At 39.6% G+C, this 19985-nt stretch overlaps 1 protein-coding gene across 1 annotated transcript in view; it reads left to right on the top strand.

Annotated features, from left to right (window-relative positions):
• The window catches only part of PHEX (phosphate regulating endopeptidase X-linked), a 226607-nt gene extending 208549 nt beyond the window's left edge, over positions 1-18058 (top strand). The window contains exons 19-22 of the mRNA XM_066249884.1: positions 4548-4613; positions 5615-5719; positions 10446-10522; positions 14478-18058. Coding sequence (XP_066105981.1) covers positions 4548-4613; positions 5615-5719; positions 10446-10522; positions 14478-14580 — 351 coding nt within the window. The 3' untranslated portion in view covers positions 14581-18058. The remainder of the gene's footprint in view (positions 1-4547; positions 4614-5614; positions 5720-10445; positions 10523-14477) is intronic.
• The last annotated feature ends 1927 nt before the right edge of the window (positions 18059-19985 follow it).

Here is a 19985-nt window from a genome sequence, read left to right as displayed (position 1 = left end):
TGTCCAATTTGTTGACGTACAATTGTTCATAGTTGTCTCTTATGATCCTCTTTGTCTCTGTGGTGTCAGTTGTAACATCTCTTTCATTTTTGATTTGATTTATTTGAGTTCTCTTTTTTCTTGCTGAGCTTAAATAAAAATTTGTCAATTTTTCTTTTCAAAGAATCAGCTCTTTTATCTTTTCTATTGTCTTTATAGCCTCTATTTCTACTCTGATAATTTATTTCTCTCCTTCTACTAACCTAGTGCTTAATTTTTTTTCTTTTACTATTCCTTGATGTGTAAAGTTGGGTTATTAGAAATACAAATTCTTGAGTTTTTTATTCCAGACTTATTGACCCAGAATCTCATGGGGTGGGGCCTGGTAGTCTTTTTTTTTCACAGGCCTTCCAGTGTTTCTGATACAAGCTAAAGTGTGAGATTCAGAGGCCTAAACATTAGTTTGTTTTCCTAGATACATATTAATGCAGAAAATGCTTTAGCAATGAACAATGAAATTTTTAGAAACTAGACTCTGTTTCATTTAAAAACATTTCCTTCCAAACTATTGCTTAGGTTTAATTCATTAAAATAAAACCTCATTAATTTGAACAAATTACTGAATTGGTCAAGAATTCTTAGTTATAGAATTTTAAACAAAAGAAATATACTTTTAAAATGTTTATTTTCTATTATATATACACATATAAATTTCCAGAAAGACATTAATGAAATTTTATACATGCTGTTTGTGCTAGGAAATTTTATTCCTTTCTTTTTTTTGTCTTGACTGCTACTTCCTTTGCCTTTCCTTATCATCACTCTTACCTTCTCTACCTGTAATCCATCTTAATGGCCCTGATACACTTTTTCTCATGCTCATAAAGACACACATACATACCCCCTTAGTGAATTGTTTTCAGTGGCTGCCACAATGTGAATGTACTGTAACATATTCAACTAACTTCTTGTTGAGGGGTTGCACTTTGTCTCCAGTTACTTCTCCACAATAAATACTTTTACATATTAGGCACATATTCTTTTTCCATATAGAACAGATAGTTCCTGCTGTTACCAACATGTTACAATAGTCTGTATTCCTACCAGTGATGTATGAAAGAGCTTTACCTGTTGAGTTATTTTGTCAATTTATGAGAGTTTACAAATTTCTAAATGTTAAAATTTTGTCTATCATTTACATTATAGTATCCCCCCATATGTTACTCATCCATTGGACTTTTTGACATAAAAAAATTAAGCATTTATATGTAGTCAAAGATACCTATATCTCTTAAAAAATAGTTTCTGCATTTTCATTCTGTGTTGAATATATAGTCTCCTAGTTTTTCTGGGAAGGTTTTTGTTGTTTTGTTATTTTACATTTAAATCTTCGTGCATATGAAACTTATTTTTATGTGGAGTTTAATATGAGAGTTTACTTTTATTTTCTTCCTAAAAGGATAGCCAGTTGATCTAGCATCATTGATTAAAAGACTCTTTTTCTCTCACTGAGCTGAATGTTGGTCAGTTACTACAATCTCAGTCAAATAGGAGAATCTCATATATACTGAGATAGCTTTCTGGATTCTGTTTTCTGTTCTGATCTGTTCGTTGGTTTTTATACTGAAGCCTTATTGCTGTGGCTGTATGTGTTGTCATGGTATCTGTCAATACAAGCTCTCTGTCATTGCTCTTTTATGTTGTTGGTCAGTCAAGGCAAATATACTTCTGTATATGCTCTGAAATCATTTTACCCATTGTCTCCCTCCCCCCAAAGAAAATTCCATTGGATTCTAAGTTAAATCACATTAAATGTATGGAATGGACATTTTTATGATATAAACTTGTTCAAGAACATGGGCGCGGGAGGTGGAGGGATAGAACGTATAAGGACAAAAAGAGGAAGCCTCACAGGCACAGACACAGTGTGGTGATCGCTGGAATGGGGAGGTAGCAGAGGATATGGGGGGATAAATGGTGATGGACGAGGACCTGACTTGGACGGGTAACACACAGTATGGTGCACAGAGTTGTGTTGTAGAATTAGGCACTGGAAACCTGTATAATTATGTTAATCAGTGTCACTACAATAAATTCCATTTAAAAAGAAGAACATGGTATGCTTTTCTATCTGTTTGGCTCCTGTTTTAGGTTTTCAAATATGATTATTATAATTTTCTTTGTATGTTTTATTTCTTGTACATTGTTTTCATTTCATTTGCCTTTTACTTTGCTGGTCTGATTAGGTTAGTTTTCATGCCCTTTCCCTAGTATAAGTTTCTTCTTGTAGTTTTCCATTTTCCTTCCTGTTCCTGCTTTCATAATTATGAGACAGGGATTTCCTCATTGTGTTTAACGGGAGGAGACCAATAATGAAGACTTGTTCGTAAGTTATGGCTCTGTAGGAAGACCTTCTTCAAACCACATGTGCACATAATGTATGCTCCTATTTCACCTATCCAGGGCCACAGCATATAAGAGAAAGGGATCACACAGAATTGGAGTAGATCAGCATATCTTCACAAGGGTTCCCCAGAGCCACTTGGTCCCTTAGCCAAGCATGTACACCATCCTGATATCCTACCGGGGCTGGGAAAGCACCCAAATCCTTGCTGTGCCTCAAATCTATTTTACTTTGAGTGTTGTTTTTTTTTTGTGGTTTTTTTTTTTTTTACCATTCCAGAAGAATTTAGGTAAAAATCCATGCATTTTGAAAGGGAATGTTATTTATAGACACTGACTTGGTTCTCCTGATTTTAAAATCATATTCAGTACAAGGGAGACTGGTTCTTATCCAGGCAGTGACACTAGAACCATGTCCTTGGATAGTGTCTCTAGCTCCTTCATCAGTGTCCTGGAAAAGCCTTTCCTCTGCCCATTTTTAAAATATCCACAGCTGTCCTGAGAAGTCCTAAAATTGGTGCTTCTGTGTATCTGTACTCAGTTCAGGGGTGACCACATTGTAAAAATGTATTTGGAATATATACTGCTCACATAAATTAGGGGAAATTTCAAAATGAATATGAAGTGATTAAATATCCCATAATTTTTGTGAGCAGTGTATGTTGCTTCAAGAAAAGTATTGGGGCAGGGTTCTGGAGTCAGACATAGATCTGAATCTTGGCTCAACCAGTTATGTTTGTTGAACTTAGGAGAGTTACTTAACATCCCTGAGTCTCAGAGTGTATCCGTGAACTCAGTAACTATTTCTGAACATGCTCGTTTGCTGTAAGAATTAAATGACTGAAAGAATATAAAGCACTAGCCCCGTGCCCATGTGGACAGTGAGTGCTGGATGAATTGTAGGTAATATTCCTGATACTTTGTGCATCATCCCTGGGAAAACAGAGCCAAAGACTTTGTGGCTGAAAGGACGAGAAAAACAAACACACAAAAAAATGAAAACAATAAAAGTGCAGTTTTCTGGGATGAAGGAAATCCATGTTCCCTGGCAATTATTATATACAAGCATGGGAGTTGGATTTTTAATTTAATTGAAGGTTCCTTACCTTAATGATATTTTAAGTCCCTTTGCCTCATCAGGTAACATTTTCATAGATTCCAGGGTTAGGACATAGACATCTTTTGGCAGGGGGCATTATTCTGCCTCCTGTGCAGGGATCAGCGAACTTTTTTTTGTAAAGGGCCAGATGGTAAATAATTTAGGCTCTGTGGGCTGTAAGGTTCCTGTTGCAGCTGCTTAAACCTGCCGCAGCAGTGATAGAACTGCTACAGACAATATGTACACAAATAGGCGTGGCTGTGTTCCAACAGAACTGGAATTATGGACACTCAAATTTGAACTTCATAGAATTTTCACATGCCACAAAATATTTTGCTTTTTCTTTTTAAATTGCCACCCATGATTGGAAAATGTGTACTCCAGTCTTACCTTGTAACCTGTACAAACACAACTGCAGGTTGGATTTTGACTTGTAGGATGTATTGGTTTAGGGGTTAAGGAACCATCTTCAGATGTTTGGAAGAATTTCTTCACCATGCTTGGCTGGCTATAATACATATTGTAAACCTCGAACTGTGATCTGTGCTGTTTCCATTGGATTTTTGTTCCCCATGAGAACTACCTTCCTTTTAATTTTTCATGGAAATTGCTGGAGGTGAAATGTTGATGGTCTTAAATGCTTGTTCCTATGTGATGGTAAATTGTTGGAAACACAATCATATTGAAAAGAGTACTCACATTATGTGAGTAATCAGAGAAAGTAATATGTGTATTGATATTTGTATTTTTCCTCCATAAAGTAGAGTCACTGAGAATATTTTTAATCTTTTATTGGAGCTGGTTAAATGAGTGAGAATAAAGAGGTGGGTGAGAAAGAAATGTGTTGCATAAGAAAATAGAAATTATTATATTCAGGAACACCTTGCTGGTGTTAGTTTCCTATCTCACAATATATTATGACTATTTTTGATTTATTGAATGTAATTTTCTCTTTAAAATGTGGTACTTTTTTTGTTGCCAGCATATTTATGCCTCTTGCTGAATAATAGTTAACTGTAAACATTCTTTTTGTTTTGCATTGTTTTATTTTATTTTGTTTTTATAGGTGAAGGGAAAGAGGACACTGGGAGAAAATATTGCCGATAATGGAGGTCTGCGGGAAGCTTTTAGGGTACGGCCTGCAACATTGCTGTTATTTTAAAAATTAAGCTCTAAAACACCATGTGGGTACATGTCAGTTTACACTATAAACATGTTCTTGAGTTAGATGTCTGTACATTCTGTGAATTTCTGGAAGCAAAATTACATTTCCCCATTGACTTTATTATACTCCATTATATGAAAAGAGCTACATGTCTTTCTTTTGTCTTTTTGTGGTATAAAGCCACGTCCTAAAAAATATTTGTTATTAAAAATCATGTATTTAAAGGATAGTTTTCAGAAGATACATTATAATATCAAAGCACGCTACAGAAATCTCCTCGGGGCTAGGTTCATATGAGTTTTCATTCCTTATGATTTTCTTTTAAAATACCAAACTTCTATATTATGACCAGAGGCTAGTGATTCTCATATAGTGACCCAGGTAAGAGTCTATAATAATATTTTCATCATCTACTGGTTTGTGGGTAAACGAGAAACATAAGGATGACATGGAAAAATTTTCACAAAACTAAATGCATTCAATAGAACGACCAGACTGTTATTCCGAGATTATATCCATCTTTGATTCTAGTTAAAATATATTTTATTTTATAAGATGATAGTGATTGAAGGTGATTGTTTTCCCTCTTAGTTGGCAAAATAAAAATTTGGCAGTATATTGACCTCAAAATTTATTTCCATAGGCCTTGTCATTGTGTTAGATATGTTTGTTCCCTGGTAGGAAGAAAAATAATGTATTTCTTTGTGGAAAGGGGTAGTTATTTAACATGTGAGCACTTTGGCCCTACTGCTTTGGTATTTGTTGAATGTAAGGCCTTTTTGCAGGTGAACCTGCCTCACTGTTTGGCAGTATGACATTGACTTGCATTTCCAGATTTGTTTTCTTAAAGGAAACCTTGACAGGCTGCATTTTGCTCATAGTGTAGGGTTTGGGTAATATTGCTGCACTGAATGGGGAAGGGAAAAGCCATCATGGCGGAGGCTCATTTCTTCCTCTTCTCTCACCAGGCTTACAGGAAGTGGATCAGTGACAAGAGGCAGGGAGTGGAGGAGCCTCTTCTACCTGGTATCACGTTCACCAACAACCAGCTCTTCTTCCTCAGCTATGCTCACGTGAGTAGACCAAGGACAGGGCATCAAAGATGAAATGTGGGACTTTGGCTTGCTTCCTTGATCAAAGGTTTGGAACAAAAGATGAATAGCATAACTTTAATATTAGCTAAAATTTTATTTTGCTGCTTATTTGCAGGATAAATTCCTTTTTCTTAATATTCTATTAGGGTATAAATTTTTAGCCTACTATATTTTAATTGGAAGCATTGTTTTTACATTTAGTATTATTTTGTATTGGTTTGAGGTGTACATACAGCACTGTGGTTAGACAATCATGTACTTCACACAGTGTTCCCTCTGGTATTTCAGTACCCAGTTGGCACTGTACAGAGTTATTACAATATCATTGACTGTATTGTGCTTATTATTGACTTGACTGTACTGGACATTGCTGTGCCTATTCTGTGACTCCTAGTTTGCACTTTGTAATCCCTTCACCTTTTTCATCCAGTCTCCCAGCTGTGAGACATAGTTAATTGGTTGACTCAAAGTCTGTTGGCATTTTTTATCGGGGGGGGGGTACTAGCCTTCTGCTAACCACTTGATATTTCTGTAATTTCTGACTTCTTTTTTTTTTTTTGTATTTTTCTGAAGCTGGAAACGGGGAGAGACAGTCAGACAGACTCCCGCATGCGCCCGACCGGGATCCACCTGGCACGCCCACCAGGGACTACGCTCTGCCCACCAGGGGGCAATGCTCTGCCCCTCCGGGGTGTCGCTCTGCTGCGACCAGAGCCACTCTAGCACCTGGGGCAGAGGCCAAGGAGCCATCCCCAGCGCCCGGGCCATCTTTGCTCCAATGGAGCCTTGGCTGCAGGAGGGGAAGAGAGAGACAGAGAGGAAGGAGTGGGGGTGTGGAGAAGCAAATGGGCGCTTCTCCTATGTGCCCTGGCCGGGAATCAACCCGGGTCCCCCGCATGCCAGGCCGACGCTCTACCGCTGAGCCAACCAGCCAGGGCTAGCCTGACTTCTTAATGTTACTATTTGATACTATTATATATATTTACCACCATTTCTAGTGACTCATTCATTGACTTTCATAGCCCTGCTCTTTCCTGCATTTCTTCTCCTTTGTCTTATTTGCTGACTTTATTCCACCACTCTCAACCTATGGGGGATTCTCAGGCTGTATTTCCAACTGTCAAATGAATATGTGACGACTATCAGAGCTGAAAAAACCCCAATAAATGCAAGGAGAATCACGTAACTCTTTTGTGAGTTTAACGGGCTCTCTGAGAAGAAATAAAAAGAAGACATGTGCTAAATAGGGCATAATTCGGGGTTTGAGTCTCTGCCTAATGAAGCAAGTGCCAGTTCTTTGTTATTAACTATAGCACTGGTTTATGTCACAAATGTGTAGGCCTCATTTTCAACGAAGTCTGGATGGGTTGTGGCCTCAAGTGGGTAAATGTGTATCTATATGCTCAAAACTAGACAAGTGTTTGTATTCTCTCCAAGTCTTTGTATTCTCTCTCAGTAAGTATGGGCACTCCCATGTCATCTTTGGTTAACTCTGGTTCAATGATTTTCACCTATCTGGGGTCTTATTTCTTAAAACTGATATGACAGCCTTAAATAAAGGATCATTTCCAACCTAACATCAACAAAACTGGAGTCATGAACAAAATGACTTTTTGGTTTAGTTTTCCCATTTCTCTTAACACCCCCACCCTCCCACCCCCGTCTTTGGGGCTTTCTGCTTAGAAGACCTGGATTCTCAGATCTTACTTGATTGATCTATCCTTGTTTTTATGACATGTGTTCCAAAAGCTAGATGTTTCATTCTCGTAAGCGCTCTTCAGCCTCAGGCCCCGTTCTCCCCACTACCCTCTTTCACTCCCTGTAGGCTAGGCCTTGGTCTCTCCTATTCTGGGTTATTCCACCATGCATGGTACATTTTCCTGCCTTTGGCATCTTTCCACCACTGTCTGTCTCACACTGCTGAAATACCACTTTTATTTCACTACCGACCAGCCGAAGAATGGCATGGCTCCCGGTGCCTACCACATGGAGACCAAATGCCTAGTTAGCTTCATTAAAAAGCTCTCCGTCTTCCCCTGCCCTACCCAACCAGCTCTGAATTCCCACAGCTGCGCCAGACTTGCGTTTTGCTAGGCAGGTGGCCTCACGTCCACCCCATGATGCCATGCCTATTACTATCTCTGTGGCTTTGCTTTCGATTTTCCTTCTAGAATGTGAGCCCCTGTCTACTCTTCCCCTCAGATTATTCAGTCCCATCTTTCTCCTCCAGGATCCTTGTCAAGTTCCATTTCCTCCACATAAACCACAAACTTTCCAAAGGACTCCAGTTCTCATTTTTATAAACCTTCAGTTCCTCTGTACTAACCTTCCTTACCATGCCCTTGGGTACTTAACTGTTCTAAAAATGTTGAAGACTTAGTTTTATCTCCATAGCCAGCCTCCTAGATCCTTACATTTTTTCTGGATGTTCATAGCACGTGGCAACGGTGCTTGGGTATATTGAGGACACTTGACATTTTTAGATCAATTGCTTGTAAATTACAAGACTAACACAGTTCAGGAGACTTTCTTTTGGGTCAGTACTGGATCATATATCTAAAATAAGCACACACACATAGTCAGAACTTTTTAGAGCAGGGTTTGGCACACTAGGACCTGTGGACCAAATCAGGCCAGCTGTGTCTTTTTAAAGTGCTGATTTACTGGAAAACAGCCGTGCGCTTTCTGTTGCGTGTTGTCTGTGGCTGCTTGTGTACTACAACGGCTGAAGTGAGTAACGGAAACAGAGACCTTATGGTGTGCAAAGCCTAAACAATCCACTGTCTCACCTTCTACAGAGAGAGTGTGCTGACCCTGCTCTAGAGGACAGAGTGCAAGGTCCATTGGTTCTTACTCAGGTCCTTACTTACTTATGGGGCAGCTTAGTTACGTCCTAGTTCATATAGCAACAACCATGATGTCTTCTCAGCAATATTTTGAATGATATGTGAAGCAAAGACAATACTATACAATAATGTAATAATATAAGAAGAAAAAAAAAGACATAAGAAAAAAGCCAAAGTAAAATCGAGTATTAGCAACAACTTCATAGTAGCTAGCTTTGGAGGAAATGATGAATCATATTACAAAAACATCTTTGAAGTTAAATTCCGAACGTCAGTGACTGATGGTTAATTTCAAGGAAAATTGGTAGCATCAGCTCGCCTTTCCTGCTTCCCATGTGCCTGTAGTTTCTGTGACCTGCCTGATTTCCCCTTAGCTCTTACCTTTCTCCTTGTCTCCATTCCCATCTACTTACTTAGTGGACATTCATCTGGGACCTTCCTGAGCCCCATCAATAATCTTCTGATACTCTCTCATTTCCTTTTACTGCTCTATGTCCCTGCCAGATAAATCTTTCTAAAATATGACTTTGTCATTTTCTAACTCATAACAGTGTTTAAATATAGTTTAAGCACTTGAGGCTGTTGCTCAGGACTTCCGGAATCTGGCCCCAACTCCCCTGGTCTCCCATTGCTGCTCATTATGCACCTCTGTACAGCCAAGCTGAATGTCTTGTTTACTTTTTCCTCTCAAATATGCCTTTACTTCCATTTTCTCCTCCACTTTGAATTGCCCCCACCATCCTATTCATGTGTCTTAGTCCTTTTCAGATATGAAGGCAACCTCATATTTCAAGACAGACATCAAGTCAGGGTGAAGTAGGTTATGGTGCAAGGACAAAGAAAACAAGGGGCGTTGATTTCTTGTTCATGCTCTGTGTCCAGCGTGTGTCAGCACTGGGTCTCTGCTTGGAGTTATTACTCAGGGACCTAGGTTTTAGAGTCTTTATCTTAACAAGTGCATCCATGCCGCTGCAGGAATAGAAAAGAAATACGAGGAAATGGGCACTGGCCCTTCATGTAGCATCTTAAGTTGTTCTGAAGGCTCTTAAAACTTCTGCCAGTTCTTTAAAGCTTTTCCAGAAAGGGACATGTATCATTTCTTCCAACACTTCACTGGTCAGAGAAAGTCACGTGGCTGTGCCTTACCTTGAAGGAGCAGGGGAAGTGGCCTCCTAGCCAAAGCTGGACTAGGGTGAAGCAAGCAAGGTACCCAGAGTGCAACATCATAACTCCTCATGACCATATTCGACAATGGTGGTTGGTTCATTTTACAAATTCAAATGATATGGTTGCATTTGATAAGGGCTATTCCAACCATTATATTAATTGAATACGTTGGTTGATTTCTGGGCATGTATACTATTCTCTTGATTTGTAGCATTTGTCTGGAAACCTTCCTAATTGTCTCAAATTGTGTAATTATTTACAGTGATAAAACCTTGTATGCTGCAGATTAGAATACTAGATGTTACTAGTGATGAAGGTTTTATCTGATCTACTAGGACTGTCATCCATAGACTCTAAAATTACTATTCAGTATAATTTGCAGCAGTTAAAGCAAGAGAAGATGTATACAGTGGTACCTTGAGATATGAATTAAATTCGTCTGTAACCGAGTTCATAAGTCAGTTAACCTGTATATCAAACTGCCGATACTGGACCCATGTGCCAACGTGCCAACTAGAGGCAGCTTCCCGAATCACGACTTGTATCTCGGAATTTTGCTTGGAGCTTGAACAAAAATACGGACCGAGTCACAGCTTGTATCTTAAAAAATTTGTATGTTGGTTTGCTTGTATCTCAAGGTACCACTGTAATTGGAATGGAAACGTAATTATTAGGATGCTTTTCTCTTCCAGGTAAGGTGCAACTCCTACAGACCAGAAGCTGCCCGAGAACAAGTCCAGATTGGTGCTCACAGCCCTCCTGAATTTAGGTAAAAGGGTAGATAGGTTGCACTGGTTCTTCACTGGGCATCTCCCCTCCTCCTCTGCTATGCAACCATCCTGGCGCTTTACCGAATGGGAGATCTGTATTGTGAATAGTGATGTCTCCATTTTGCAAACAAACAAACAAACAAAAAAAACACACCAAAACCCCCACAAAACAACTGGTCCACCAGAAACTTAGCATCTCTTCTTTCATTAGTGGGAAGCTGGCTTAGTCAGCATTTTCTCCTTCTGTAGTGGGCATTTGCATGTGCCTCTAGTATAGTGCTGTATCAAGAGACCCATGGTGTTGTACAAGACTCCAAAGGTAATTTAGAGTCCAAATTATAGTGTTAGTATTAATTCCTAACTTTTTTGAAAGACAGCAGTGCATGGTGTTCCCATGAGCACCATGGGTGCTTAGTAAACTGGACTGTTCACTTTAGCCTACCACCTCCTTTTCTTGGATGGGCTAAAAATGTCTGCTTTCTTAGACAAGAATGCAATCTTATGCCCTTTAAGGATGCACCTTAAAACACTCAGAGCTCTGTACTCTTTGTGTTAAAGAACATCCTATTTAATCCTTCTTGTTCTTTCATGCAGCCAACAAACAGAAGGGAGCGCCCACTTTCTGAGTAGCTCTGAACACAAAGGAGGGTGTATGGTCAGATTTAGCTATTATAATTCATATCTAGAGTGAAAACTTTTACATTTTGGCTTTTAGTTTGAATCTTATTGTGAAACAATGGCTTATATATGAAGGAAAAAAAGATTAGAATAACAATCTTATTTAATTGTCAGAATGTATAAAATATTAGGTAAAAATAAAATTAAGGTTAATATTACCCTTTAATATTAACTTTATTATTATATTACTTAATATTAGTGTTAAGTAAGGTTACTATTACTTACCCTGTGCTGGATTTCTAGCATTGGTTGAGGAAAAAATTTTATATTAGGGGACAGAGAATCATAACGGGCAACTCAGGAAAACATAGTAAGTTATATTTATTCCTTTTTTGCTTAGAACATATTCTATCTGGATGTTCTTATATTTAATGTTTAAATAAATCCATTAGCATATTACAGAAAAGTCATTTAAAATTTATCCTGTATTTTAAAATCTTATTCCTAAAACTGTGCCTTAGAAATGCTTCAGAAATTGACTATAAATTACCCAATAGCATAAAATCTAATCACTGTTTTAGAAATTCTCCTCCACTGGCCTTACTGTCAAGAATTCTGACAGTTTCTAATGGACTAAAATGTGCTCTCACTGACAAATGGTGCAGATGAAACCACGCAGTAGATCAATTACGTAACAGATAAATTCTTAGACTCGAATTTCCTTTTACTAACTAGTTGCCTATAATGTTGAATTTTAGGTGATGATTGATACAGCATACTTACTAGTTATCAGCTAAATTCTATCTTCAACATTTGTGCAGGGTGAATCACACCATGAAATATGCATCCCTACCTAAACATCTCAGCTAAAACACAAGAGGTTATGGGGATTTTTTGGGGGGTGGGGGTATTGGCCATTATATTTATTCAAATGCTCATAGGTGAAGAATTCAGTAGGGAAAAAAGTGACTAAGAATGCCAGATCTCTAGTTAGCCCTTTGAACATGCAGTTGAGTTAGAAATAGATGAAGGGGGAGTTTTTTGATGACTTGTTAGTGATATTTGCAGTAACTATAGATTTTGAGTGCAGCAGAAATCACAATGGAAATACTTCAAAAGGCAGTTACAATCAGAGTGCTGAGTAAGAATCCGCAGTCTTTACTGCAGTTGGGGGAACTTGGAAGAACCCCAGGTTTTTTTTTTAATTTACTTATTAAATTTAATGCAGTGACATTGATAAATCAGGGTACATATGTTGAGAGAAAACACCTCTAGATTATTTTGACATTTGATTGTGCTGTATACCCCTCCCCCAAAGCTAAATTGTCTTCTGTCACCTTCTATCTGGTTTTCTTTGTGCCCCTCCCCTCCCCCAACCCCTCTCTCCTTCTTCACCCCATCCCCCCTCCCCCCACCCCCCACCCCTGTTGCCATCACATTTTTGTTCATGTCTCTGAGTCTCATTTTTATGTCCCTTCTATGTATGGATTCATATAGTTCTTAGTTTTTTTTCTGATTTACTTATTTCACTCCGTATAATGTTATCAAGGTCCATCCATGTTATTGTAAATGATTCGATGTTATCATTTCTTATGGCTGAGTAGTATTCCATAGTATATATGTACCAAAGCTTTTTAATCCACTCGTCCTCTGACGGATACTTGGGCTGTTTCAGATCTTCGCTATTGTGAACAATGCTGCCATAAACATGGGGGTGCATTTCTCCTTTTGGAGCCGTTCTATGGTGTCCTTGGGGTATATTCCTAAAAGTGGGATAGCTGGGTCAAAAGGCAGTTCGATTTTCAGTTTTTTAAGGAATCTCCATACTGTTTTCCACAGTGGCTGCACCAGTCTGCATTCCCACCAGCAGTGCAAGAGGGTTCCCTTTTCTGATAAGGGGTTAATAACCAAAATTTATAAAGAACTTGTAAATCTCAACACCAGGAAGACAAACAATCCAATCCAAAAATGGGCAAAAGAGATGAATAGACACTTCTCCAAAGAGGACATACAGATGGCCAATAGGCATATAAAAAAATGCTCAACATCACTAATCATTAGAGAAATGCAAATTAAAACCACAATGAGATATAACCTCACACATGTCAGAATGGCACTCATCAACAAAACAACACAGAATAAGTGCTGGCGAGGATGTGAAGAACCCCAGGTTTTAAAGGTAACTCCACTAAAGCATTACTCATCAGTAACAACTACACACCATTCATTGGTTTATTGTTGCATGAAACAAATTCTACATAAACACGAACCTTTGAATGTAACAACTACACACTTAGAGAAAGTGTGTAGAATGAATGAGTTTTTTTTTCTCTTTTTGCACCTGCATGAGAGAGACAGAGACAGACAGGAAAGGAGAGAGAGGGGAAGCATCAGTTCTTCGTTGTGGCACTTTAGTTGTTCACTGATTGCTTTCTCATATGTGCCTTGATCTGGGGGCTATGGCTGAGCTAGTGATGCCTTGCTCAAGCCAGAGACCTTGGGCTCAAGGCAGTGAGCATGGGGTCCTGTCAATGATTCCATACTCAAGCTAGATGAACCTGCACTCAAGCCAATGCCAGATGGTGGCACAGTGGGTAGAGCATAAACCTGAGACACTGAGGTCCCAGGTTTGAAACCCCGAGGTCTCCAGCTTGAGCACAGCGTTGTTGGCTTGAGTGTGGGATCATATACATGACCCCATGATCACTGGCTTGAGCCCAGAGATTGCTGGCTTGAAGCCCAAGGGAGCTGGCTTGAGCCCAAGGCTACTAGCTTGAGCAAGGGGTCACTGGGTCAGCTGTAGCCCCCCTGTCAAGGCACATATGAGAAAGCAATCACTGAACAACTAAGGTGCCACAATGAAGAATGGATGCATCTCATCTCTCTCCCTTCCTGTCTGTCCCTATCTGTCCCTCTCTCTGCCTCTGTCTCTGTCACACACACACACACACACACACACACACACACACACACACACACACAATAGAAAACTAAGTATTGGTAAATCCTACATTTTAGAGGAATTTGTAAATGTTTGGAATATACAATCCTATACACAATATTTAAGAATTGTAAATCCTACAGTTTATAGGAATTTGAAGATATTTGGAAGATTAATAGGAATGTTTGCCTGGCATTCAGGAGGTACTGATTCTAGTCTCAGCTCTGTTAATTTTTTGGGGGAGTTTACTTAACTATGTATTTTAGGCTTCAGTTGCCTTCCCTGTAAAAGAGATTGGCGAATGTAACATCCCTTCAAGCAATATGCTGCTACAGTTTTATCCAGAACCTGTTGATAAGAATGAAATGACATGGGCTCTGCCATATCTTTTTCAGGGTCAATGGTGCAATTAGCAACTTTGAAGAATTCCAGAAAGCTTTTAACTGTCCATCCAACTCCACGATGAACAGAGGCAAGGACTCCTGCCGACTCTGGTAGCTGCCCTGCGGGTTTCTGCCCTCCCAGAGGGAGAGCGGGGCGCTGGTAGAGGCTGCCCTGAGCATCGTCGCCCACTGCTTCGGGCCTGCATTCCCTGAGCGCTTTTACTTTTAATACATCTTCATTATTTGAGTCTTGCTTCGATCTAACCAGTATTTCTTCAAAGTTGGAGGGCTTAAAAAATGGAATATGAGAAGTGAACCAAGTATATTACTTTAGGAAACCAAACCAGCAAAAATAAATCCCCAGGACATTTTACTTTTGTTAAAACGCTATCTGCCAAATTGTTGCAATTGTCCATTTTAGTGTGTAAGCCACAGCCAAGTGGCACATAGCTGCTTTAATCTACAGCTTTGCAGGGGCCTCAGTCGAATGCATCCAGAAAAATAATCAGTCTGTCAAACTTTTAACCCTCAGTGATGAGGACATGTACGTGTATACCTGGGCGCTCTTCCTGCTCTGTGGAATGCAGCACTAGATTTCATGTCATTGCACAGCAGTTATTAAATCTAAGGTAGTTAAATTAGAAATATGGTGCATCTTCATTCTACACTCTTGGATGATGTTCTCGGCTTTAGCTTTGGAATCTATTGGGATGAAAATGGCCTCACAGCTTGTAGCTAATGCAGCTGATTGCCCTCTTCAAGTTAGCAGGAACAAAGCTGGCAAAAGCCTGCTTGGGAAAGGACTGGAGCTCATCAAATGGGAAGAAAAAAAAAGGCTACACCCTTAAGTTCCAGAAGAAGTGAAAACTCCTAGTCATGTAACAGCATGAACACTATGAGATGGAATCTCCAGAATTCGATGTGGTCTGCCCACACCTCCGTGATTAGTCTGTCTGCCAGATGCTTTTCCTTAACCCGATTTCTGTCCATCTTCTTACCTGCTAGATGTGCGCTCTCCTGTTTCTAAAACAAGGAGGCATTGAGTGTTTGCTTTTCCAAGTTCTCATTGGGAAACATATAGCTTTCCATTTTAGTGCAGAGGGCCAAATGCTCCACCTGGGAGGGTACAAAGTCCCTTTCTGTTTTGGCTTGGTGAATGTTACCTCTTTTTAAAAACCTTTTGAAAAACTTTTTTAATTGAAGACATTTTCAAATCTATGGATTAAAAGTACAATTCTCTGCGTAGATCAAAGCAACATAATTTTTACTCTTCAAGGCTTCTAAAGAGTCTGTAAGAAGAGCTGTCTTGTTTCTGGTCCTTAGGGGTTTATCCTTCCAAGTGAACTCCTCCATGTCTTATGAGTGTGTGTGTGTGTGTGTATGGACATGCACAGGGTAGTATAGTAATGGCCTTAAAGTGGTTACCTTGCATTTCCAGGTTCTCAAAATAGCCACCTTCCCCTTTACATTATTCATTGTACATGTGCCTTTGGATTAAATGCACCAATAGGAAACCTCAAAAGCAAAGTGACAAATTCATAGTAACCATAGGAGGCCATTTTGCACCCTTGTGATTTTTTTTTAATATACATGTATGTCATGCCCTTTGTAACCATGGGAACTTCTGAAGGGAAAAAAATGCAGGGGCACCATCAAGAGGAAAACAATTATACTGCGTTAGTCAGAAGAGAGTGGTTTTCCCCTTGACTTCCTCCTCTCCAAATGGATAAACTTCTGAAGGTCAGTTGCCTTTTCCTCCTCTTAACCATGGCTTAACATGACCTCAGTTTGTAATTCTAAAAACAAGCATTATTAGGTTAGGGGTGATTTTCTCTGAAGCAGCCATTTTCAACCTTTTTCAACCTATGGCACACATAAACTAATTACTAAAATTCTATGACACACCAAAAAATACATTTTTTTCTGGTCTGACAAAAAATATAGGTATAATTTTGAATCATTCACACTGGACAGCTTTTGTTGTATTGATTGTTATTTGACAATCTAAGGGAAAAGAGGTCAGTGCCCCTGACTAAATACTATAGTCAGGTGTTGCATGTTTTAAAATTTCTTACAGCACAGTGGTTGAAAATCGCTGCTCTGGAGGCATCATTCTGATGTGTCTTAGACATATAAGTCACTCCTTGTTTTATTCCTGTACTTGGACATTTAAAATCAGCTGAAGTATCTTAGCCTTATATAAAAGCAGTTTCCTTCTAGATTTGTCTTTTTAAACTACAAATAAACACATCCTTACAAATCAGAGAAAGTACTTAATAAAAGCATAGAATTATGACTTTGAAAATGGGAATTGTTCCATTTCTTGTTGGTTTAGGAAAACTGGTTGGTGATCACTTGGGGCCCTCACAACATCTAAATGATGAGGTGACCTTGTCCTGATTAACTTTACTTGTTATACTGAAAGTTGTGGAAAGGATGGCCATTATTAAAACAAAATGAAACCAAAGCATTAATACCGACTCATCAGTAGTAGCTAGAACAACTTACTAGTAGGTTTGCATTTCCAAATATATGCTTGGGTTTATGTTTTCAGAATACATTCTCGTCCCTTCTCTTTAACAGAGATCATTAAAAGAGGGAGGCACTGATTAAATGGGAAAGGGAAGAAGGTAAAATGCAATTGGAAGGAAAGGAAAAATGTAGGGAGAAGCTGGCCTAAGAATGTGATTGTGAAGAGAAGACAGGATTTTGGCAATCTTTGCTAAGCACATCCACTGGAGGAGAGCCATGAAGTTTTACAAAAATAATTATGGCAAATTAAAAGGAAATTAGGTACTGAATCTCAGACTAGGACTGCCATCACACACTTCTCTGATTCATACACCAGATGTCCTGCCAGTGAACTATTATCTGGGCATTGGAAAGAGTTAGGTTTTTTGTGAAATTGTCCTGGATTAGCCAAGGGTTTTATGTATGTAAAGTGGTATTGTTTGGGCTTATCACCATTGACCAAAGTTTGTTGAGCTTTTCACCAACCACATAGCATTTGCCTCCTATTTTCATTTTTTCCTTTTATGAGAAGGACTTGGACATGATGAATGCAAGCTCAGGATTCATAAATTATCCTGAAGTTTATTCAATGCCTTTCCCCAATGGAGCTTAACACATAGCACATAAATTTTGTCTTATTTAGCCCTGGAGCATTGCTAAGAAGCAAGTAGGAACTAGGAACTATAGCTTGCCACACAGATTGTGCTCATGCCAGAAGAGTAGGGAGGTTTGAAATCACTTGTCAAGTATCCCAGAGTCAGGAAAGGCAGAATCTGTGTTTTGGGCTGCTGACCATGGTTGACATTAACCTTCATCCCTTAGTTTACCCACCTTTAAATACATTTATTCCATCAGTATTTCTATAATCTCAGCATTTTTTTAGGCTTCTTCCTTGATATTTTTAGCATGATGTCTCAGTTGCATATTAAATTATAGAAGGATATATGATTATTCCATGCGACAACATTCTCATCGCCAGTGGCAGTGCTCCACTGGTTTAAAGAAAGGTGTTCTTGGATTATGCATTTTATATCTAAATGGTCATTGTATTTTCTTCTGCTTGTGAAACAATGTGAACAAACATTTTAAGGACAATAAAAAGTTGAAAAATTTCTGTTTCCTCTTATTTTAAAAAATATTAAAATCTCTTTATCTGTTAACATATTCAGTTCTGTTTTAGACAGGAATATTTATCCAAAAAGTACACACAAAGCACTGTCCTAGGTTTCTTGACTTAAGAAAATGGGATTTGAATGCAGTAACTTTATCCATAGACAACGAGAGATTTGCTAGGTAGTCATTTTATTTTCTTCTAGGACATAAGTCAACAGATGTTGATTATTGCTTATACAATAACATTCCTAGTGAGGAAAAAAGAAGATTCTGAACAAATTATCAACCACCATAGGGCTGGTCTTGTGACAGTGACAATGAACATTACAGTTACTCTCAAACCAAAGGATCTCTATGCGTTATCATTTTTGAAAAAAATCTAGTCAATTTATGAGCATTCAGTACACAGTGAGCACCCACTATATGTATTTAAATCATTGAACTAGCTGTATGTAGGCAGATCATATGCAATCTTTGAGCCTCAGGGAACAGTCAGGTGTAACATGGGATGCATGTACAGTCTGCCCTGTTAAAATCACCCTATTTTGTGACAGGTGTGATACTTACACAAGGACAGCAGGTTGTGGTTTGGTGCACAGAGAAGCAATTATTCATCTCTTCTTCCATTAGGCACCGTTGGTGCTCTCTCTGCCCAGGTCCTAGCATGTCCTTTTCCCTGGGCACCCTAACCTCACCTCTATGCTTTCCTGTCTAATTAGCTGGGGCTTTCCACAGTGGATGCCTTCATGCTGCTGGAGCCTCTGCCTCATGTACTTTCAGAGAACTGTAAGTGCCGGAGAGTGTGGATCACTTGGTGACCTGTGGACAATAACTTCATGGTTGCAGGACAATGAAAGCTTGGCCTCCTGGCCAGGCCCACACAAATCCACAGGCCTGTCATAGGATTTATGCTGACTTTCTTTGGCACATCATGGTGTTAGGCTGGCAGTGCGAGCAGAGCCCCCTGTTGATTATTTTATTTTATTTTTTTTTCTGTATTTTTCTGAAGCCGGAAACGGGGAGAGACAGTCAGACAGACTCCCGCATGCACCCGACCGGGATCCACCCGGCACGCCCACCAGGGGGCGACGCTCTGCCCACCAGGGGGTGATGCTCTGCCCCTCCGGGGCGTCGCTCTGTTGCGACCAGAGCCACTCTAGCGCCTGGGGCAGAGGCCGAGGAGCCATCCCCAGTGCCCAGGCCATTTTTGCTCCAGTGGAGCCTCGGCTGCAGGAGGGGAAGAGAGAGACAGAGAGGAAGGAGAGGGGGAGGGGTGGAGAAGCAGATGGGCGCTTCTCCTGTGTGCCCTGGCTGGGAATCGAACCTGAGACTTTTGCACGCCAGGCTGACGCTCTACCACTGAACCAACCAGCCAGGGCCTCCTGTTGATTATTTTAAACATCTCTCTGGCATGAATATGTTCTAAGATCTGGGGAAGCATGCACTGGCTTGATGTAGGGGTGCCATAGCATCCATGTAAAAGGCAGTAGACATCAGATGGGATACAGAGTTGGTGCGTAATAAGTAGATGAGTATGGCTTGTTAGTGTCCTTAGTTTAGTTTCTGTGCTGATCATTCAAATAAGAATTTTTGGGTGTAGGGTAGTGGCAGAAAGAGAGATGCATAGAAAGGACAGTTTATGAGTGATCACTGAGGCATGGACTGAGGGGCTTTGTGGGAATGAAGGCAAGAAGTCTAGAATATCTATTTTTTCTTTTTGTGAAAGAGAGAGAGGTACAGATAGAGACAGACAGACAGGAAGGGAAAGAGATGAGAAGCATCAATTCTTTGTTGTGGCACCTTAGTTCATTGATTGCTTTCTCCTATGTGCCTTGACTGGGGGGCTACAGCAGACCAAGTAACCCCTTGCTCAAGCCAGCGACCTTGGGCTCAAAC

The sequence above is a fragment of the Saccopteryx bilineata genome, chromosome X (assembly GCF_036850765.1).
Source record: "Saccopteryx bilineata isolate mSacBil1 chromosome X, mSacBil1_pri_phased_curated, whole genome shotgun sequence".
NCBI lineage: Eukaryota > Metazoa > Chordata > Mammalia > Chiroptera > Emballonuridae > Saccopteryx > Saccopteryx bilineata.
This window is presented reverse-complemented; position numbering and strand designations above follow the sequence as displayed.